Source organism: Lepisma saccharinum, chromosome 14 (genome assembly GCF_977018435.1).
Source record: "Lepisma saccharinum chromosome 14, izLepSacc3.1, whole genome shotgun sequence".
Lineage (NCBI taxonomy): Eukaryota > Metazoa > Arthropoda > Insecta > Zygentoma > Lepismatidae > Lepisma > Lepisma saccharinum.
The window spans coordinates 23070654-23095115 of NC_139242.1; the positions used below are offsets into that span (position 1 = coordinate 23070654).

Sequence of the window (24462 nt, forward strand, 5' to 3'; positions counted from 1 at the left end):
GAGGCAGCGATATTTTTTTTTTAAAAGTTGATGCCCCGATGCCAACAATTTTACTCTTAAGCATTTTTTTTTTAAACTTTATGGGTCAATTAATATATACCCTTAAAATTTAATATTAATAAAATATGGCATACTCATAGGAGTATTAGTTCGACTGTACGCTAGCTAAAATTTGGTTTAAATTAGTTGACAACGGTTGAATCGAATGGGACCATTTAGATTGCTCTGGCCAATATCATTGAATTAATTTGTTAAGTGCTTATTTTTATTGGCATGTTCCGTTCCGAACACAGAAATATTCTAATTAATCAGAATATTTCCACTTCAATATATTTGTTACTGAAAATTGCTGCGCAAACTTAATTTACGGTGGTGCCCGTCAGCCAGCCTCCAAATTTGGAGGCGGGAAGAAACTTGTTCTCCGGTTAGACTGTTTGATCGCTCAAAGCTCAAAACGACTGTCACGAAAGCATATCCTGTTATCGCAATCGAACACGAAACCCGAACGAAAGGCCATCTTTCCAGGCGGTTGCCAGCTCAGGCTGCAAGTCGCAAACTCCAGGAGAACCTCTCGCTGCCAGGTATAATTGATGAAAAGGCTCGGGGCTTGAAACACTATTGTGAGGCATACGATGATGTGATGAAATTGATAAAAGGACACTTACAAAGAACACCTGTGCCCGTGTGAGGATTCGAACCCTGGATCCTTGGCGTCGTGGCCAGCTGTGCTAACCACTCCGCCATGGAGGTCGGCGCTTAGTGGAGCTATACAACAGTATACAAGGACGTATTTAGTGGGGGGTCCAAGGGTTCAAGACCCCCGAAAGACTTACTTAGTGCTAAAATTAAATAATTAAAATATTGAAATAATAAAATATCTGAAAATAAGTAATAAAAATATACTTGGTGTTTAATCGAGTGTTAGAGGAGAAGGTCTAAGTATGGGCGAAGGTTTAAATATGGGTTTTGGAGTTATCAGCGCTGCCGGGTGCTGTAGCTTGGCAGAGGCTATTGGAACTGGTTATCTGTCAAGGACAAAGGTCGTGGCTCCAATTCGCAAGAGAAAGTGGTGGTTAGTTTCGGTCTTGGACGCTGTTATAGAATTGCAACCTCCGAAAACTTTTTGCACGTATGTTTTAACTCGGTGTTTTCTGAATTCTCATCTGCTTTGTACAGGTTATGATATTAGCGGTACATAAAACAAATGTGAGCTTTTATAATGTCATGATTTGTTTGTGAAATGTGTACTACAGAGAGCGAAAATAAATTGAAGAAGAAAAATAGCGTGATGGTCTAAATATGGGCTATGACATGATGTCTAATGTTGAGATCACATTTTCAACAAATATTTGGATGTTTTTCTTAATTTCGATTCTTCCTATTCCGCGTGATTTTCAAAAGAACAGATAATGCATAAATATGAATTTTATAATGTTTTAGCGATAAATTACTGTTTTTTTTAAATTTTAATTGCTTTTTGTGATATTGCCACTAGTAGCCCATATTTAGATCACAATTTTGAAATACATCATTTTGCCATTTTTTAGAAATTGCTTTATTTAGAAAAAATTAACACCTTCTATACTTTAGCATGCTATTATATTTAAGTATATATTTCATAGATATGCATTTTAAAGGCAGGTGCTTGATATATTATTTTTTTCTCCGAAAATGACAACATAAAAAAGGGGGCCCATATTTAGACCCTTTCCTCTAGGACTTCGAATGACTGTACCAAAGAAGACTTCTGCAAGATTTGTTACTATTTTAATAACTTTACTTTTCGTCAACTGGATCTAACAACATCCTCTTGATATTCAATAAATACTCAATTCATTATCTATTTTACATCAATTTCCTTGACATCGACACGGCATTTGTTTTTTACTTTTACAAATTTTGCCGACTTTGACCACGTATATATCACTGTTCTTATACAGTTTTTTTTTACATATTCATGTAATAGAAATATAATTATTATAATATAATAATATATATTAATTTGAATATTTGCCGGCCCCGTGGCGGGCTGGTTAGCACATCGCGCTACGACGCCAGGGATCCCGGGTTCGAATCCTGCCCATCTTCGCAAATTAGCCAAACGTGGCACAAAAAGCGAAGTAAAATAAAGCAAATCAATCAATAATTTGAATATTTTAATTAATACTATTTCAGTTAAATGTAATTATAATTATTTCAATTAAAACATTATTATTAGTTTGAGACGCTTGGTTCAGACCCCTCTCCCAAAATTTATTTTTAGATACGTACCTGACAGTATACTTGGTATGTGCGTAGACAGACAAAAGATGTGAATATTTAGAGGAGCTCCAAAGGATGAGGCCAGGTTGGTTCAAGAATTTCAAAGACTCTAAAACGGGACAGGGATTTGATCTCAGGACTTTTTGTCGGAACAACTTAATGTAATGTTCCTGTATTTTACGGTACGTCTGGCAACCCATAATATTCCATATTTTTTGTTGTGTATTCAAACACACGCAGATCTAGCAAAGTATACTTCAATAGATATGCGCCCATAATCTTACATTATTTATTCAACGTCAAATGCCACTAATCATTTCACACAAACAACTCCATTTGTAAAAGATAAAAACACAATCTGTTACTACAAACATTTCCGTTTCCAAAGGTCTTATAAACTGCACGGTACACTTACACTCTTTGAAGGATCGTATCGCTACACGTGACAGTTTTCTTCTTTTTTAAGAAATTTCAATATCTTTCAAATTTTTCTTATTTTTCGTATAATCCTTGTTAGAATACTGCTGGAAGAGCATTTTGCTCGAACACCAAATAGTTCGCACGGACGACGCTAATTAGCGTACGGAATTGGGAGCTTCTTCGCTGGAACAGGCAGTACTACAAGTACAACCGTAATTTGTCTGTGGTAGTGTGCCCTCCTATATAGATCGTGAAGTGAAAGACGCAAGTGAATGTAGTCATCATCTCTATGTTAAAATGTAGTTTAATCTATCTTACCAATACTGTGATGCATGGAAATGAAATAGATGATTGTGGGCCGAAACTGCCACAACGGATGTGTGTCTACGATTACAATTATTCACATTAAAATTATATTCCACTGTAAACGCTCTAACGTTACTAGCGAGCGAAAGTGCAGTCCTTTAATCCTTATATTTTTGCGCTTTTTAATCTAAAAAGAAAATTACTCAGTTTTAAGAAAAAATAACATATTTATGTGCAAAAGAAATCGTAACTGGATTCGGATTGCAAGCTTGCTTAAGACATAACGGGATAACCAATTCAATTCGAGAGGAAAGGACTAGCGTGTTTCTTCATTCATTCCGCTGCATCAATTATTTCTTCACGCTTTTCTTCTATCTTCCAGCATCGTGATCGGCAAACGGTTTGGCAACGCCGTAGAAACATCCCCAGAGGAAGGAAGACGTCCAAAGAACAGTTCTGGCAAATCTGGTTTCTGTGTTGTCAGATTAAATTATTTTCATCGAAAACTGGCCACCCACATTTCAAAGAACGCCGACTTATTCTCGCGCTTCCCCCCCGGCAAGTTGCCCCCCGCCCCCTTTCGCAGCAGAACCTCGGTCGACACGCTGCCTCGGGTTGCCGCCCTTGAGAAGGTAACCCAGAGTTATCATTTGCATAAAATTGGTACGGGGGGCATAACGCCGAAAACGCACTGAATTATTCCACCTATAATTTTTTAACCTGCGTGGAGTTTCGCTGCTTTTTTTCCGGAAAAAGAATTAAAATGTTTCTAACAACAAGTTAGCACTATTACTACACTTCCAACACAAAATATTAATAATTATCTGAATGTTACAGGTGCTGTCCACTCACGACCACGGATTTTACTGAAAAAATATATGTTAAAGGACCGCATGACATGTCCAAAAACAAAATATGTTCATTTTCTGATGATTTGTTACAGTGTTACAAGCTCATAAAGAAAGGCACTATTTCGTAAAAAATTACGGAACAAAGAAATGAGAGACTTAAAGGTTTCTTTTATTTGAAAGCTTTTTCAAAGCACTTCCAAAACCTTAAACCACAGGACATGGGTTTTGCTGTGATAATAGAATATGGAAACTGGACTAACTATTTGTAATGGAATTTCTGCACTAACTTCTAACGTTATGTAGAAAGTTAAGTAAAATAAAATAAATCAAATCAATATTATTATAATTATTTTTATTATTATTTAATCTATTTCTGGGAATGTATTTCAGTCTTCCAAGTGCATTGTGTGTATTGTTTAATTTTACTGTGGTCTCATGTGTGTATTGAAATAGGTCAAAATTATACACTTTTTGTATAAATATCAAAATAATCTCATGTGAATTCTGTGGAATTCAATTTTACTTTAATTGATTTTTGCCGATTTTTTGGTCATTCTGGATCACTGTGGTCTGGCGAGATAGTTCACAGAGGTAGTTCATTCGAAAGGTCGAACATTTGAAACATTTTCGCAGTATTTCACCAGAAAATGGCTTCAAAAAAGTAAGCTACGATACTCAAGTTCGATACAGCCAAAAAAAAAAAAAAATGTAAAAAAAAAATAATAAATAAATTTCTGAAGTTTACGACAAAGAAATCATGCACTAGAGGGTAAAAACATTTGCCACGGAAGCGTTTAAAACAATACACCTCGTTTGGCTGAAATAATCGGCAATATTATCAAACAAAGGCTCTTTCTATTTTTGACGGAATCCTGTACGCAGAATTAAATAAAAGAAAATAGTCCATAAAATATCAACTATGACTTTCAGTTGTTTTCCATTTGTAACATTTCCGAAGTCAATTCAAGGGCTAGGCTTGCAGGTTTGTGTGTTCGTGTGTGGTTATCCTTCAGAGAGCGAGTCAGCAAATTAAACACTGCCAACTCGACACCAAGTTCTGTTGGTTGATTGCCATTTGCTGATGGCAACCTACCGATTCTCCTCCAGTCAGAACTGCCGCTACGTTATAAAACATATGATTTTTCCCCCCTTGTGTCACGATCGAAGAGCTTTGTGCAACGTTCGACTTAATGGCTCTCGAGTTTCGTGTTGAACCTTGCATTTTGCAAGGTTGCTGCACTGTGATTGCTATTTGAGTATAGAAACTGCATGTATTTTCTAGATGGCCAAATCTGGATCAAATTTTATCCGGATATCGGATAATTTTCTATCTGATTTTCAAATACCCGATTATCGAAATTGTCCAAAATTATCCGGATATCCGATATATGGATTATCCAAATTATCAACATATCATACAACCGGATATGCGGATTATACGAAATGGCTGGATATCCGATGTGTATATTATCCGACAGTTTTATCGTTGTCCGTTTTAAAGAATATCCACATTCTTTTATTTGGCGTATGTTGATATTTTCCAAATCTGTGCTATCAGATTTATCCGTATGTTCGGATTATCCGAATATCCTAACTATCCGGACGTTTGGATATCCAGATTATCTGTTGCATCCGAAACGGATATCGGATAATTTGAAATGCGGATTTTTTCAGTAGTCTTTTCGCAGTATAAAGGACAACTTTTTCGAAAGTACCAAAATGTTAACCAGTGGCGTGCCCAGTATTTTCGAAAAGGGAGGGGGTATGTAGTCAGTCCTAATTTTGTCACTTCCTGCTTTTGGCGCTTTTTTTATTTCCTTTTTAATTACAAATGTTAGGTAAAAGGAAAGGGGTTACGACCCGCATCAACCCCTCCCTTGGGCACGCCACTTATGTCCTTTTCATCCATTTCATCTTTCATCCATCTTCGCGATTAGCCAAACGTGGCAGAGAAGCGAAGTACAATTAATCAAATAATTTATAACGTTATGGGAGGTCGATGTGCGAAGACATGCTTGTAACACTCGGGAGAGTACCATTGGACAAAAGTATATTCTTAGGGTTGTGACTCAATCAGCCGGATCTGCAAATCTTGCCTCCCCCCCCCCCTCCGCACAATATTACCAAGGGCTCCCCTTTAGGTACCTACCGTCATGCACACACACATACATGTTGACAAAGTCACATAGAAGGGCCTACAGGGTGATTCAAAAGTTCCTTAACACTCCCTGTAAACATAAAAGGAGTTAGGCTGGGTACAATTGGTCATGGTAGAAACAGGTTAGGCTTAGGAAGAACCACATTGGTGTGTTCCAAGCGGACGTCCGCCATGTTGAATTCATCTCAAATTTTTTGAATGGGAAGTGGGTGATGTGTATGAGGGCAGACATCTTTAGAGAGTACGGGGGGGGGGGGCAAAGGTAAATAATGCATAAATACTGATTTCTTTCTGTTTACGGGTAGTTTTTATTTTTTATTTTTTAAGTTGGGACTTAATACACTTGAGTTATCCTTTGTAAAATGTAATTACAATAACTAGCTTTGACGTCATATGTATATCAGGGTACATAAAGCGTTATTACCTGGACAAAACATTTACTGTACTACTGTGATTATGTAATTATACAACATAATACTTGTAACGGTCGGATTAATCATTACTGGTTTTGGTAATATGTTAATTAATTGCTGGCCAGCTACAAGGTGTAGGGTTAAGTAATATGTTTCCATGAGTGTACTTTTATGTTATTATTGCATGTAAGTGTATATGCTTATTGGATTGTGCTTTGCTGGATGTTAGATTCCCCTGTTTTTTACCTCCCTGGTTGGGGAAGCTAGCTGTCTTTCAAAAGACCGTTGGCAGTGGAATTTTCCAACGCTACGGGGTCCATCTCCACGGACGTTTACCCCGATTATAAAAAGAGCCAGTGGGCTTTAGCGAAAAACAGTGTTTCCCCATTGATAGACGAAAGAGGAACGTCTCCTCAAGTTTAGTCCACTTATGGTGGCTAAACTGGATATAATAATGTAGCATCTGGTTATGCCAGCCGCTGTTGCTGTCCCAAGTCCCCTTTTAGAAAAAGCTTTGATTATGTGGATATTTCCGTATTGATTACTTGATGTCCAAAAGAAAGAGTGAAGGCGTAAGGAAACGCATTTGTAAGGAACGGAATATCATTTAAGCTGAGGATAGGCCCACAGAGACACTTATGCTAACTCTGTGGTAAGGGAAGTGCCGATGGTTATGCCATAGGTGCGCAATTATATTGATTTAGAGATTTGGTAATTTGGTCTAGGCAGACACACATGGAAACGCTATGTAATATATATATATATATATATATATATATATATATATATATATATATATAACTATGTATAATAAATCAATATATCCTACTAGAATGTTATGATTTCAAGAACTACGGTACTGTCCATTTAACAAGTTGTATATTCACTTTCTGTACATGTGTAAACGAACCAGGGACATAAAAATATAAATAGTTATGTGAAACCCCCCTTTCGTAATTCCGGCGCAAATATAATCTGCTCGCTTGGCACCCAGGGTGAGGTGAAAGGAGATTGAGGGATTAAAGCAGGAAGTAATCCAGAGGGCCGGATAGAAACTAGGGATAGGGGGGCCGAACCTTTCACATACTTTACATGTAACTTTTGACTGAAAATTTGATTATCATATTCGGTTTATAATGCTTATTTCTCAAGTCCTTACCTTTACCTGTATAGGGTATTCGTTTCTGTGTCCCTGAGTAACTACGTTTATTTTTTACATACATACATACGTATAAAGTAACTCTCTACTATGTCAATGGCTGAGGGCCCCCTAACGGCTTACTTGTCTCTGGGCCCCCAGCACTGCGGGGTTTTGCGGCTTGTAGATTCGGCGCTGGACTCAAAGAAGATGTAAACTGGTGGACACACACAGACACATTAAACACCCTACTTACTCATATGAGTATTCCATTTATCTCATGCAATGAACTGTCCAAAGTTCATTCTGTCTTTCCGGTTAATCTTATAATAAAGAAAATACCTCACACACACACACACACACTCACAAAAAAAAAAGAACGAACATTATTCATGAGTCATGAGTAACGTAACAACACACGTACTTGAAAGGAAGACGAGCTACTGCATGAATGGCCCAGATGCCGCCAATGCACCAAAAAGGGTCCAATTACACGGTGCGAGGGAAAAGATAAGTCTCTTGCAGCCACACAAGGGTCTGCCAGGAGGCATCTCGAACGGGGAATTAAAGACACTCGTAAAACATTGAATGAACCAACCTCAAGCAACCGAACGGAAGATCACCCACCCCTGTCCCTTCTTTATTTTTCGTTTTGTGCCAGAGAAGACGCCGCGTGCCCACGCCCCTCTGCAATATAATCCTCTACGAAATTACGTCTCTCCCTGCCGTAATTGTTTTTAATTGCCTCGGTCCAAAACTACCGCGTTACTTGGTTTATTAACTTTTAATATGGGCAGTGAAAAAGGGCCGTTTCCGAGCGCTCGAGTGAGAGAAAAAATAAACCTCCGTGCTTATAAATATAGACTCCTGTTTTACAACGTACGATTTCCCGACAAGGGGGCTTCATTTGGCATCCATGTCATTTATTAGTGATGAAAAGACCGCGTCCTACCGTTGCATAATATCCTCTATTATGGCTCGTCAAAATGTCCACAACCTAAACAGTAGGCTAAGTTTTGTGTGTTGGGCAGAAAATTATTGTCAGATTCAAGGGTTTACTTTCGGGAAGACATTTCAGTAGTGTAATTTTTAATTATTTGTTACTATTATTAGCATTATTAAGGAATGTGCATAAACTACTATTAAGAAAAAGCACTATCGTTTAAAATTTATATGTATGTGTCTTATGTGACTTAGTGCTGCTATATTAGGTTGTATGCTGTGCTTAAGATGAACCATTATTATATTATTAAGGAATATGTATAATTATTTATTTAGTGTTCTAATTTTACGTTACATGATCTTCCAGATGGTGTAGTAGTTAATTTGTCGCCTTGTAATCAAGAAATACTCGACAGAGACACATAGTGGTTTGGGTCCCACTTTAAACTATAGGCCCAGTCCCGATTAGCCTACGTGTGCCTAGATTGGATTTAAACTTAAAACATACGTCACGTTTCTACTTCCTTAGGCTAATCGCGACAAAGACGATAGTAGACGCTAGCAAAGAAAATGTCCAATCTGGGTTTCGAACCCAGAACCTTCCGTGGCGAGATCCTCAGTCGAACACTTAGCTCACTTATTTTTTTAGGAAAACTCCTAAGCGGCAGCTTTCCTCACTTCAACATCATATCAATTTAACTCAATTTTCAAATTTTTCAATCAAGACTTCAAGACAGACAAACATATACGTCCATGTCTTTCCCGGTATTCGAATCCAGGACCCCTGTGCAAACCACTGAGGCGGCTAGGGGGAAAAATCTTTGCTACCTTTCAAATCTTTCAATTTTCATGATGATCTGAAATGAAAAAATGACATATTTAATTGTACATATTAAGTGTCATAACATTCATAAGCTTTCCCCGTACATGGAGGTTGTTGCTACCAAGGGACTTACAATGGGGCCGCTGTACCAACCGGTGTCCATTCACAGCACAGTGGTTATTTTGACAAAATCCTGTCTCCCTGCTGGCTGCGTTGGGAAGGGGGGGGGGTAATGTTGCCGCTTCTTGCCCAAGCAGTAGACCTAATTGGTTATTATTATTTGTAGTATCTTGCGGATTCGATTGTTCTGACAGAGATATCGTCCTGCACAAGGTCTTCGACACAAATTCTCATTCTCTTTTTATGGTCACTTATTTTTCTTATGCTGAGCAGAAATATTATTGACGTTCTCAAGAATAAATGCAATTCTTAACCAGACGCAAAATAACAATATGGAAATATCTTTCACTTGCACAAATTCATTCCTTTAATAAGCATTATTAAAACAAAGTATTGAAGATATGTACATTGCATTTTTTTTAAAAAAATTTCTGTTGTGCGAGTTATCATTCACTTTCCGTGTGTTTAGCCGCGCCCCGTGGCGGAGTGGTTGGCACATCGCGCTACGACACCAGGGGTCCCGGGTTCGAATCCTGGATCTTTATGTCCATTCATCAATTTCATCATGTCATCACTCATCCCCATCTTCGCAAATTAGCCAAAAGTGGCACAAAAAGCGAAGTAAAAAATAAAAAAATAAAAAAGAAAATAAAAAAATTTCCGTGTGTTTAAATTTTAAAAACAGAAGAACATTGCAGAAGACTCATGTTCAATGTATTTTATATTATTTGATGTTTTTTTGTAAATATTTCAATATTAACTAGTATTAATTGTAATATAGCGCCTCATTTCACGAGTCACTAATCTAGTCGCTGTATTAGACACAGACAAAAGAGAAAAGAACACCACCTTGTTGATGAAGGTAAAGCGTTCCGTTTCGTGAAAATTTCCATTTCGAGCTCTGCTAGTATCTAATCTGATTCGGAGGCTTGAATCTCTGAAAAACGGGAATCCCAAAGAGGTAACAGCTTGTCTCTAAATGAACATGTCAATGCTCGCTGTTGAACATCACAAAAGCCATGTCGGCATGAAGATCGGAGCATGTGATAGCGGAAGAGTGAGATGTCATGCGATATTCTTTTCGGGACGCCTGGAGGAAGGGACTGTGAAGTGTTTCATAAGGCAGACGGCGGGAGCACGCAGCTGTCAACAGTCCCAAGCTACCTGTCGCATACAAGTTGTCACTCACACGACCTGAGGCGCGTATATCTTCCATTTGCTTCTAGACAATATCTATTTCGTTGTAGCAGTCTCTCTAAGCTTGTTCTAAAAAGACGAACATTCTTCAGTGTCTCGCCTTCCCTTATTGGTTGTCTCAGAAGTGTGCCATATGGTTGAGCTATGCTTCATTGTGAGGATGCAATGGAACATACGATTTTCCGATTAAGATATAGCTCCGTGAGGGCATCTTTTTGAATGCGAGAAACATACACAAACGCAGGTATGAATTGCGGAGCAAATCTACGCTGTGATATTGAACTCTTTTTAATAGTTCATGCATTAAAATCCAAATTAAGTGGAAAACAGCTTGCTGTAGTCTTGACTTGGTGAGATTCGTTAGTTGCAGAATGGTATCCTCCTTAATGCAGGAGTGGAATTACCGCATTCTCCCGTTAATTCGCACACTGACCGATGTCGGAAACAAATGGTCATCAAGTTGCGTGTTACCCCACTGCTCATTTGCACCAATCAACAAGCTGGCCTGCTTTAGCGCGTCTCATTTCCACGGTGAATCTGTTTCAAGTTCGCCGACAACCGAGACGACGAGAGGACTGTCCAGGGTGCGAAATCATTGAAAACTGGTTGGGGGAGAAAGTTCTTAATTTACAAATCCACTCCCCCACAAACATATGTGTAAATTATACGATATAGGTACATATTTGTAATATTATTAAAAGTAAAAAAATTACTCAATTAAAATATATTATTACTACTACTACTATTATTAATTAAGTTAATTATTATTAATTAAGTTAATTATTATTAATTAAAGAAAATTAATTTGTTACTTTTTATGTTAATATAAATCAATTAGATTTTATAGTTATTATTGCCGGGCACTGTGGTCGAGTGGGGTCGGCCTCTGTGGCGGAGTGGTTAGAACAGCGCGCTGCAATGCCAGAGGTCCCGGGTTCGAATCCCGGCTAGGACATGGATGTTTGTGTTTGTATGTAATGAGAAAAACCGAGAAAATAGTAATATTGATATGAGTGAAAAGTAGAGAAAATGCGTGAATGACGGGGAATACTACCGCATTAGGGTATTCCTTTATATATATATATATATATATATATATATATATATAAAGTGGTTAGCACATCGGGCTGCGACGCCAAGGTTACCGGGTTCGAATCCCGCTCGGGCTAGGTTGTTTGTGAATGTCCATTCATCAATTTCATCACTCATCCCCATCTTCGCAAATTAGACAAGAGGCACAAAACGCGAAGTAAAATAAACTCAATCAATCAATCATAGTTATTATTTTCTTGCATTCTTGTTCTACTTATATTGTGCGTATTAATGTTGATCTCTTGAGAGACAATGCATTTAATACTCACAACTACACTAATTTGTGTGTGCTTTCGATATTAATCTTAGTAAAGTATATTTCAAATTAAAAGTAATTGTATATCTTTTGTTCGCTATAACAAAAACTCTCCCCCCCGGATTTTTTTGGTGGGGGGATTTTTGAGGCCAAGATTGTTGGTGGGGGAAATCCCCCCGTCCCCCTCAGGATTTCGCACCCTGGGACTGTCCCAGGAAAGTGTACAGGGAGGATGAAGGAACGTGACGTGTCAAAGAAACGCGTCGCAATATGGAAGCAAGGGGTGGCAAGCTTAGCTGCAAATATACAATACCCGCAGAGACTCACCCGCACAAGGGTAACCGTTCTGCGCGCCGGGTCGCGTGTTCACCTGCGTGGCTGTTGGTGGACAGGCGGCGCGTTCAGCGTGCTCCTATGATCAACGGAGGACGAAGAAGTAATGTGCCGTTTCACGTATGCCGTGACATATCCGACCTGCAGCCTTGTACTCAATGGAGACATTCTTTCATTTGCTGACAAAGGCATCTTGACTGTCTCTTTGATGTCTCTGGGAGTACAAGACTCAAACGACGGTTAGCTTTGCATTCATCTGCTTTGCAGGCAGTCACCAATGTTAGCACGATATTTTCACCTTCTCCGAGCAAGTAGATTAAAAATAGCCCAAAGGACAGTTCTTTCTTCTCTACAAAAAAAAAAAAAAAAGGCCTGAAGCAATACACATGCCTTAATCGGAATTGGAACTATTATTATTATTATTATTATTATTCACTAACTCTCTAGCCATCTTAAAAAAACCGAAGGTTTATGGCTGCAGCAACATAAAGCCTTCCATCTGTACCTATCCGGGGCAATATTAACCCAATCTTTTCCATCCCTACCGATTTCCATTAGGTCCATCTCAACATTATCTCTCCATCTTCGTCTTGGTCTTCCTACTGGTCTCTTACCATCAGGTTTCCCAATAATAACCCTGGAAATCGTCTTTACTCTCCCATTCTTGCTACATGGCATGTCCAGTCTTCTTGATTGAATTAATCTATTAATATCTGAACATGAATACAAATTAAGCAGTTCTAAATTAGACAAGAGGCACAAACTTCTTCACTCACCTGTCTCCTCATCCTTTTTAGGTTAAAATAAAACAACAATAATATTTATTTAAGTGATGGGCAAGGTATGACATCACTATGTCAAAATAGGAGATACAAAATTGAATATACGTATAAATATAAAATTATAAATACATCGTACAAAATTATACACTATCACAAGTTCATATTGTAGCTTTCTAACAAGTTCAGCTATTAACTTCTGGTCTTTTTGAGAGATGCTAGAATTGCGTATTCAACTTAGGAATTTTATAAGATATATTATTTAAAAAAAATCAATATCCAGTTGAAAATGCAATTTGTAATAAAGTTTCTAATTAATACGTTAATAGGATTAATATGTTAATAATACTAATCTTGAAATGGGGTAAATTAATAATGATTATTATTTTTAAATGAACAGATAAAAATATGATATAAGAAATATATAACAGTGTAACGAGTGCACTCACGGTCCCCGAAATGACGTGTCAATCATACCCCGGCACGGGGCCAAACGTCGTTATGTGTACGGGAAACCGGTCGTGACTCACGGTCCAGTTATCAAGTTCGGTACTGAGACGGTCGTTTATTGTCTTACTATTGCGAGGCGGAGATTAATACCTTGAAAAGTTACACTGTTTTGTTTACCTTTGATATGTAGATTCGAACAATCATAAAACACTAATAGCATAATATCTGGTACCTGAAAAACGTCAAATAACAACACTGACGAACGGTAAAAAGGTGAATATATATTGTAACAACAAAAAAAATATTGCAATCAACAACTGTTTACAAAGCCTCCTCACTCTCACAACATTCACTCTATCTCTCTTTCACACACATGAGGTATTTTTACATGTGAAGTATGGATACAAATCATGGATCTCATTAACATATCATTCCTTTTAATTTCTAAGCCTTTATGTGAATTTAGGGCATTTGTCTGCCAGCTCCTGTGCTCTTTTAAATTAACTTAAGTGCCAGCCCTCGGAAAGCGGTTAACTAAGACAATGGGGTCGGCGTGGTTAAATCTTTCGTTCGAATGAACGTGTGCATCGAGTCGTAAGCACGACATTACAAGTTTCTCGGACGGGGGTATTACACACAAGCCTCTCTCGTCCAATGAGAACAACTACTCAATTACATAGTGATGCAAAAACTTAATTGGCTCCAGCTGCCGGAAATACACTAATCAATCGTCGGCGCGAGCAAAATATTACATTAATAACCACTATGCAACAAATAATACTATTTCACGCACACGACCTTGCAATAAAAACAACTACGCTTTCCACAATTAAAAGGGACTCATCAGTCAACCATTGACAAATTAAATGGCGCGACGGGGCGGTCGGTTACACAAGAAATGGAGCACACTTTGACAATTTATACTAAATATTAAAGAAATGAAATGGAGCTTCTAACCCTGAATGCAGACAATTAAATTAGAACATCTGAACATGAAATTACCCTTTTTTATAACAATACCAAAACAATTTTTAGACGCGGAAGTTAGGTTTGGGTTTTCCTGAGTAACTTTGCGAATAAGTGAGACTTCGGCGTTAACTGTACGGTGTTGATACTAACGACGCACGTTTACATGTACATGAGACCCTCTGAAGTATACTGTACCAGACTCTGCTACATGGCGTGGTTATTCATCTCTCCTGGACGCGGGACTTGCACACGGTTCCTTTGTGGCGAAATTGTCCTCCGAGGTCGATCGCGACGAGGAATAATTGCGACGACATGGTGTACTTGCACCTCCTCAGTATTTCGGGCGTTCCTCTTGTCACTAGCGTCGGGTGTACGTGGTCACGCGCCGGTTCGGAATATCTCTAGTGTCGGGCATCAATTGGACGTCGATCTGCAATCATCTCTCTCTGGTGCCGGGCTTCGTTTGGGCGTCGTTCTGGTATCATCCTTCCCTCTCTTTCTCTGGTAACTAGCTTCGGTTGGAACGTCGATCTGGAAACGTCCTTCGGGCTTTGGTTGGGACGTCGATCTGAAAGCGTCCTTCGGGCTTTGGGCAGTGTTTGGTTTTGGCGTCGTCTGACTGGCTTCGGCGTCGTTGCAGGCGTCAGGGAAGCGACGCCCCCCTTCTCTATCTTCTTTAGCCCTCCATCCTTATGTAGTCCACGCTTGGCAAAAACAAATCACCGCGTAATCTTCACCAAAATAAGGCGCACACTGGTAACTCCCTATCCGCAAGTCGCTCACAGTACGTAAGGAAACGAAGTTCACGGACACAAAACAATAATCACGCGAGAGTGTAGCGCGGAGCTGCTCTCTCTATGAAATCCGGGTGAAAACTGTGTCTGGAATCATAGTACTGCCTATATATAAGAGATTCGAATTCTTCCGTTGAACAGGACGCTCTAGTGGCTTGGCTTCGCTTTCTCAGGGGATGGAAATGACCTCTGTCCATTGTCTTGAAAGGCGCGGTCAGCGACGCGTCCTGGATCCTTGCCGAGTTGTGCTCCAGCTGGTTTTCCTGGTCATCCGTGAACATGGGTTCGAACGCCTGCTGCGACTCAAGCCCGGTAGCGGCGAAAATAATCTTCCCTTATCTCCGCGTTGGTGCAAATATGTCATGTTCTAAGCGGCGGCTGTCACTCAAGAAAAACTCGTCCCCAACTCCCGACGTCTGGCTCGGATACAAGTTTATTCACAAAATAAATCAAACCTTACACTTTCATGTTTGTGCATAAAATGAATCAATATATATAAAAAATAATTTATATCGAACTGCGTTTCACATGTCACTAGATACCGTGACAACAGTTCGCATTCATTATCCAGCTTATGCCAAGTCACTAAAAATTTGATAAAAACAGCTGTCTAACCAAATAAATTAATGTCCAATTTTTTTTAAAAAAATTGATTGTTTATTGAATACTAAAAATGTTGTTACGTCAGCTGTTGGTAATGATGCACGTTTGTTTGGAGTTACCGTTAAATGTCCAAGTCACTTTTTAACCGTCATTGTGGCCATCCTTAGATTATTCTGTAAGAAGAGCTGTACTCGAGGCGTATACCTCTGTTAAACGTAATCATTAGCAAATACCTTCTACTTTTGTTTAAACGCGTGTTCTGTTATTTCAGTATTAACTCCGGAATCGGAAAAAAATGTTGCTTTTTCCGTTCATTTTTTTGCTTTTTGACAAGTATTCTTTCAAGTTTCTTATTTCTAGTGTAGTATTATTAAAGTAATTAACGGTATACAAACTGATAATTCATAAAAGCAATATCTACAAGAAAATAAAATACAATAAGATGCTGTACAACAGTATATAAAATCGTACTGTAGCCTCTATGTTTAAATGCAATCATTAACGTGTTTCATTCATCTTTTATTCAAAAAATGCTTTTCTATCGTAATATGCCTCTTTTAGCAATTATGGGTATAACATTATTAGTATTTTACTATGAATGACAGTTTTTGTAGAAGTTGATTGGTTTTTTAATGGAAACAAGGACGTAGCACGAAACTTAGTTTAGAAATTCTGAGAATTTTGGAACTACAACACTGTCTGTAAGCATTCTCACAGTTTCTCATATTCATCGTCCCGAAAGTCTTCTCATTCCACGTCATCATGCCCCCCCCCCCCCCTTCTACTTTTTTTATCTTCCTCATCGCCTGAATCCCGAAGCTTATTCCACCCTTGCAGGCCCGGCCTCGCAAACGCAAGGCTAAACTGTTCCACTCTTTAACCACCCATTAGCCCAAAATCCCTTTCAATAACGTAACGACGCAGAGGCCGGCTTTTAATCAACTGCCCGACCGAGTGTTAACCGGTCACCACCATTTCCCGAGGTTAGCCTGTTATTTCGCGGTCACGTGGCCACTTGGAATGCGGCGCGCAACATTTATGTCCCGGGCGAAAAAGGGTTCTTTTAAATAGCCCCACTCTTCCCCTGCACATGCGCCTCCGAGGGCTGTGGGCAGCGACGAACACGGCCTTCTCTCTCCCGACCGACCCATTTTGGCAATGTTGCAAGATTAAGTCTTTCGTTGAATACTTCGTTAACACTTATTTGGGATAAATAAAATATTCACAAAGGAGATAGGGTATATGGTTTTGCTCCGCCTGTTATAGTCAACGAATTTAGTAGTACTGTGTAATTTATACAGCACAATATTATTGTGATGCACCCATTTTTAACGTTATGTAAAATTTTAATTAATTACACTTTCACTAAGAAGAAATTAAGACTAATTCTACTTAACAACGAATAATGTCGGTCGAACTACATAATGGAAAAAAAATGTATAAACACACCATTACTTTGTTGATGAATTCTAACTGTAATTAGCTACTTTTAAAAGTATGTAGCTGTAACTACTTACCCTCTTGCTATAGAAGTAAAGTTACTTTCACAGTTACTTTAAGACACTTAAATTGTTAACTTGAAAATTTGTAATGTTGGGAAGAGCTAAATTTGGAAACGCATGTGCCTTCTCTGGAAGTTAAGGTGAAAGGATTTTCGTGAAATCAGCAATACTAAAAATGTTAGGTTTCGTTGCATGCTAAATTTAGATCATCCACGCTTCATTGTAATTCGTCCATCTTTATTTTTATTTCTTTGCAAACATAAATAGGCTATATGAAGACTTACATTATGCACCAGAGACAAAACAGATCTAAGTTTTCACATATTTATTTGTTTACAATTAATGATCATGTGTACAATTAGTAAGGAACTCTAAAAGTAACTTGCAGTTACTTTTTAAAATGAGTCACTGTAACTCGGTTACTTTTTTAACCAAGTAACTGTTACTCGGTTACTTTTTTAACCAAGTAACTGTTACTCGGTTACTTTTTTAACCAAGTAACTGTTACTCGGTTACTTTTTTTAACCAAGTAACTGTTACTCGGTTACTTTTTTAACCAAGTAATTGTTACTCGGTTACTTTTTGAACCAAGTAACTGTTACTCGGTTACTTTTTGAACCAAGTAACTGTTACTCTGTTACTTTTTGAACCAAGTAACTGTTACTCTGTTACTTTTTGAACCAAGTAATTGTTACTCGGTTACGTTTTGAACCAAATAACTGTTACTCGGTTACGTTTTGAACCAAATAACTGTTACTCGGTTACTTTTTGAACCAAGTAGCTGTAACTCGGTTACTTTTTGAACCAAGTAACTGTTACTCGATTACTTTTTGAACCAAGTAACTGTTACTCGGTTACTTTTTGAACCACGCATTGATGAATTAATTTTGAACCCAAACGCGATCAAAGAAATAAAGATTGCCTGAATTTCCTGGAATGTGAGAATAAATGCACACCCATCTACCCTTGTTGAAATTTGTGAATTTTTGACAACAGTTTTTGAGATGTTCTTTTCCACTTCCTCGTAGGTAAGCACAGCGAGGGATCAGACTGCGAATCAGAGCCTGGCATCCAGCTGAAGAGAAAGCAGAGGAGAAGCAGAACCACTTTCACCGCGCAGCAGCTAGACGAACTCGAGAAAGCTTTCGAACGAACGCAATACCCCGACATCTACACCAGGGAGGAGTTGGCGCAGAGAACAAAGCTCACGGAGGCAAGGATACAGGTACATTTGTTTATGCCTTTGTCCTCTAGTCTATAGTCCAACACAAGTTGGATTATTTACAGGATCATGACATAGAAACCCTTCCTATTGGTTTAGTAAACATTTTGCATTAATTTCATAATCAAATCAACAACTAATATTTCATCAAATTATTTGGAAGAATTTTGAAAATATAGTTATGGTTTATTTATAACGGATACCGGTACTTTTCGATTACAATAATGTTATTTTGTAAAATACCTAAGCATGTTTCAGAATTCATGGGAAAAAAAAATATGGGCTACTGTAATTGGCAATAACTAATTGTAGTATGTAGTCTCAAAAAGTGAAAATTCAAACATATTTTGACAGATTTTCTCAGAACTTGAATAAAGATATGAATGCACTCCTTCAAATAACATAATGAAGAACAATAATGTTGTTGTTAATAATGTTACCTTTTTAGTGCATATATTTTTTATACAATAAATTCTACCTTGGTCAGTATTTCAATGTTTTAATAATAATAAAAATTAGTAGACCTAACCTTGTTTTACAAATATAATCATTGACATCAAGCAATAGTTATTATTGACGGTCTATAACTATTGGGCTGCTGAAAGTTGAATCCCCCCATTACGTCTATTTATATACAGCTACGATTATTCCCTACTTTATAAACAGTTCTGGACATAAATTACAAACAAAAAATTTGGTAACTTCGTGATCAAATTATTTGGTGAATGTTGTATACTAAACAAATGTGCACGATTACGAAATTAATTTAAAACCTATAGTGGAATCACAAGCAAAAGAACCTGCGCAGACCAGCGACTCCTGTGCACCGTTCTCCCGCGAGGAGGGGAGGGAGAGAGTGGACCATGGCATTCAAATGGGCGAATTTTTTCAAATTTTCCTCTCCATTTCAAAAACCTCTTGGATATTTCAAAATATGAAAAATTACATCAGCTTAGAATTCCTTCTAGAGCATTGACTTGAATTTTCGTGTAGTTTTCTTTCACTGTTGTCTAGATATTATCAATAGTTTAATAGACTTACGTAATCACGAAACTATGGATAATATGTAGACAACAGTGAAAGAAAACTACACGAAAATTCAAGTCAATGCTCTAGAAGGAATTCTAAGCTGATGTATTTTTTCATATTTTGAAATATCCAAGAGGTTTTTCAAATGGAGAGGAAAATTTGAAAAAAATCGCCCATTCGCATGCCAAAGATGCAGCTGAACCTTATGGGCCGAGCTGAAGGGAAAGCTGCGCGGGGACTTTTCGTCCAAGTCATTATTCAGTTGTAGTTCTCTCTTCTCTTGACGCTTCTTTGTTTGACTAAAATTTACAACTGACGTACTTGCATTTAATTACTGCTTATTTCAACAACTTCCGAGTTACAGTGCACATATACACATGGTGAATGTTCAACCATGTATTCTTTAATAAGTTACACAATAATGCACTAAGTATTAAAAGAGGAAACAGTTTGTTGTGATAACCAACAATTAGTTACTGGTAACCAAATCATTGTTTAAATGGGCGAGAAGCAGGTGATTATTCACCAGAATCAAATTCTTTTAGGAGTCGTGTTGTAAATTGCTGTAAAAATTAACAGGATTTTGTTTTCTGGTTGTCAAACTTGTTTTGTTAATTCAAACAAATAAGCTTCTATTCTGTGCAATTATTAGAGCATATATGGTTAGTTTTTGCACTAGGATTAAGACGAGAATGTACATTTATTTTGTTCAATTATATTTAATTGTTGCTTTCTGTTGTTCTTTGAAGGTCTGGTTCAGCAACCGAAGGGCTAGGCTGCGGAAACAACTGACGAGCAACTCCGCAAGTTACAGTACGATGAGCTTACCTATGTCATACCAAGCGAGCTCCGGTCCGTACATGATATCGCAAGGCTTTGCAGATCCCACATTTGCCTCCACCTCTCAAGGTAAGGAAATACGTATAATATACCTTCAGTGTGTGGTGCTGGTTCGTACTTGATTGAATATCATTACATTTGCTATTTCTCAGTTCAGTTCTGCAACTGACATTGGCCAAGTTCATGATCATGTGATCTAGTGTCCCAAACACTAGGGCAACAGCCCTTTGAGGGCTCTACACAGAGGAAAATATATGTTTGGAATAACCACAAAATAGCTTTTCGTAACCAATGTTTAAATAGGCGATAAAGAACAAAATTCGTTTAGTAATTGTGCACATTTGTTTAGAGTTACCAAGAAGTTTAATAAACATTACCAAATTCTTTAAGGCTACCACAAAAGCTTAACCAAACTCATTTTGCTAATTAAAACAAATTAATTTTTTTTTCTGAGCTGCGCTTGCTAAGCGGTTTTTCATCGCGTGACACGTGGCAATCGAATCCCATCGCCGCTATCTTTCTAGCTTTCGAGACTGCAGCTTGTATTGCTTACAAGGGCTCCCCCCTGGAATCGAACCCGGGACCGCTCGTTCCAATGGCAATTGCGCTGGGCATGTGGCTAAGCGGGAGCTCTTAAGATAGTTTATAGTGCCCTATATTCAATAAATTGTATTTAGATTAACAAAAACAATTGAAATGAAATAGATCTCAAATCTGCATTGTAAAAAATTAAAACTTTGATTTAAAAAATGTCCTTTCTTTGTATTTTTCTACTTTTACGTCTCTCTAGAATAATCGCGACAATGAGGTTGAATGACTGGAATTTTTCTATTATTTATTCTTATTTTGTGTCGCTTTCGGACTATGCGACGACAGGGATGAATTGGTACACTTGCAAGTCTGAACTCGAACATTTCAATCTTCGGTAGAATCATACAACGCGCTTGGTCACCGGGACGGCTAAATGTAGTTTGCAGTTACGTTAAATAACACAACACAGGGTGTCTTAATTAAAACTCATCTATTTTATAATTTGATAGTTTATTTAAAATGACCTCGTTACATTTATTGAGAAAATCAGTAGGCCTACACTTAGCGTATCGAAGTGTTGACGTGTGCTTTTACTTGCTCATTTTTTTATTATTATTATTTTAATATAAAGTCTAGGCACATTCGTATTCCATTAGTAGCAAATTAAAATAGAGAAGTTTTAAGCTGGACGCTCTGTATAACCTAACATAAATAAAAAAAGACCACTGACCTCTTTGTCTCTCTGAATAGTCGTGTCTCTCTGAATAAGTCGACTGGTTGAGAAATTACATTTATGTGAAAGTTTTCAAATAATCCACTGTTTAGAATAACTAAAAATCGCTTAGTAATCGTGACTATTTCTTTAGTTTAATTACTAAGCTATCTTTATTTTTGTAAATCAAGCAATTCGGTCAAAACTACAAAATTTAGTAAAGGCTACCAAAATATTTTTATGGTTACTAAACTGTTCAACGAAATTTGTTTTCTTAATTGAAATAAATCAGTTTTCTGTGTGTAAACTATACTTTATCAAAATTTCGAAGAAACAAGAATTTCATTCTGAGAAAAAGGGTAAAAATTTAAGAATACTTTATGATGCTCAAATAGGCTAATCGGGATTGGATCCGCCGGTGATCGAACCCAGAGTCCCTCGAGTTTTAAAGAATAAAAGGTGTGTTAATATCTATGTAGATACATGCGAAATACGATCAGCAACTCTTAAAAGGATTATCTTCAAATACAGTGTAGCTAAACCCGGCTTCTTCAAGTACGAATGAGCTATTAAGGACAGAATACCTCGTCCCCCTGACAGAACACGAGAGAGAAAGTGCTGCATCCTACAGTGTAAGGAGGGGAAGGCGTAGCACAGGTGCGGATGTTATGTTTCGCCTCATTACAATTCCCCTTTCTTATCCTTTGAAGGGAACTTTTTTTTGTCTTTTTACCACGCCGCCAGATCGCCCCGGGTCACCTCCAGCTACTGATTGCCTCAGAATCTTCTTTTCTCTCGCCGATGATTAAGTTTATAGAGACTCTTGGGGGGCTGGGGGGAGGGGGCATCGTGCAATCTGTTAGAGGACACATTCCACCAGGTTGTAGTATGAAGTATGAAGACTGTATCGGACGCAGTTCAGGGGGAGGTGGAATGTTGATGCACATCACTCATCCTTCATCTCATGCAGGTTTTTACATCTCGCCGGTCGGATTTTAGAAGCAAAATTTCCGCTTCCACAATAACATTTCCCGTTTCACTGCAGCGCCACGAAATCTGTGCCACGGAAAATATGCGTACTACATGCTTTTTTGATTGGTTCGGTTTATTTTACTTCGCATTTCTGCCACTTTTGACTAATCGCGATGAACGATATGATGAAATTGATGAAGTGGACACTCACAAAGAACACTCACGCCTAGACCAAGATTCGAACCTGGGACCCTTGGCGTTGTAGTGGGACGAACTACATGCTTCCAAGTGATTTAACATGCACACTAGCGCCACCCTTCCCAGACCAGAGGTACAAATGTGTTGGTGGACCAGTATTGTTCCTGCTCTGTTGTAAGAGTTCCTTTTTGCTATAGAATATCATGTTTTGCTCTGTTTAAACGTATCAATGAATTCCATGGCGCAACATCCCTTTGAGAGACAAGCGACTCTCATCGCCACTGTTTTCTGGCTTTCTAGACCGGAGTTAAACACCAAAATTTTTACCTTTCATTAGGTATCGAACCCTTCGGCTCACTAATACATAACTAGGGCCCAGGACTTTATGTTATAACATATATTTTATTTGGCATCGGATCGTGTACTGGGGTCAGAACTTTACATATCTGATAAAAATCAGCCGAAATATACCAACTTGATAAAGCATATTTTGACATATTTTACCAATTTCGCGTTTTTACAACATATTTCTTCAATTTTCTCGTAATAAGACTTATTTCTGTATAATTTCGTAATTGTCTTGCATATTTTGTCTGTTATTTTATAATTTTACTTCATATATTTAGCGCAACTCATAGTTCATATTATCGATGCCAGGATAAGGAAATTACGAACGAAGAATTTAAAAGCAGATGCAGTCTTTTCTTACCAAATAAAAATAGAACAATGATACCCTTTTTTATCCCGCCGACAATTAATAGCCATTCAAACATTATTGAGGGAAAATGTTCTCTCATTGTTGTGCGGGATTCTGGCTTCATTTAACACTCCACCCCTACCCTACTCGATCTTCCCTGGAAGATACTGAATCCCGTATTATGAGAAATTCGAAAGTACTGTTGTGCATATTTTTGGATTTACTGGGAATATTTCTACCTTTTTCTGACATATTTTTCAAATTTTATGACATTATTACATACATAATTTACAGTTTTATAGGACAAAGTTCCGGGCCCTATACATAACAATCTACGTACATATCCCGTTACATGTTTTGGGAATTAGTAACCATAGTAGGGGACTTGTGAGAGCAAGGGCTGAGCCATTAGGTGTACGACGCAATATTACTGAACATATTTTGAATATTTTCATGATCTTCATGGGCGTAGAATTAATGTGATCTCAAAAGTGCCATTTATATGCCCAAAGGTAATAAGTTTCATCACTTCGATTACTGACAAACAACTTGATTTCAAGTACTAACAAAAACTGAACTTTATTTCTGTTATTAACAATAAACTTTTTTACAGGTCGCCTTGTAAAAAAGGAGTCACTGGTTCGAGTCTCTATGCACACTGGCTCAGATCGAACTTTAAGGTGTAGGTCCAGCCCTTATCAGTCAATCTGAACATACATAAAGTGGACATATATCTAAAGAAGTAACTTTTGTGAAGATTGTTTTTCCTTCGTTGTTCGAGCACCCTTACAGACATGGACACGGCGACCTGGACACTAAACCTTGACGTTCCCCTTCAGAAGCGTCAAAAGCT

General features: G+C 37.9%; 1 protein-coding gene across 1 annotated transcript in view; it reads left to right on the forward strand.

Annotated features, from left to right (window-relative positions):
- The window catches only part of LOC145998726 (paired box protein Pax-7-like), a 135375-nt gene that overhangs the window by 93758 nt on the left and 17155 nt on the right, over positions 1–24462 (forward strand). The window contains exons 4-5 of the mRNA XM_083135241.1: positions 18437–18633; positions 20409–20568. Coding sequence (XP_082991367.1) covers positions 18437–18633; positions 20409–20568 — 357 coding nt within the window. The remainder of the gene's footprint in view (positions 1–18436; positions 18634–20408; positions 20569–24462) is intronic.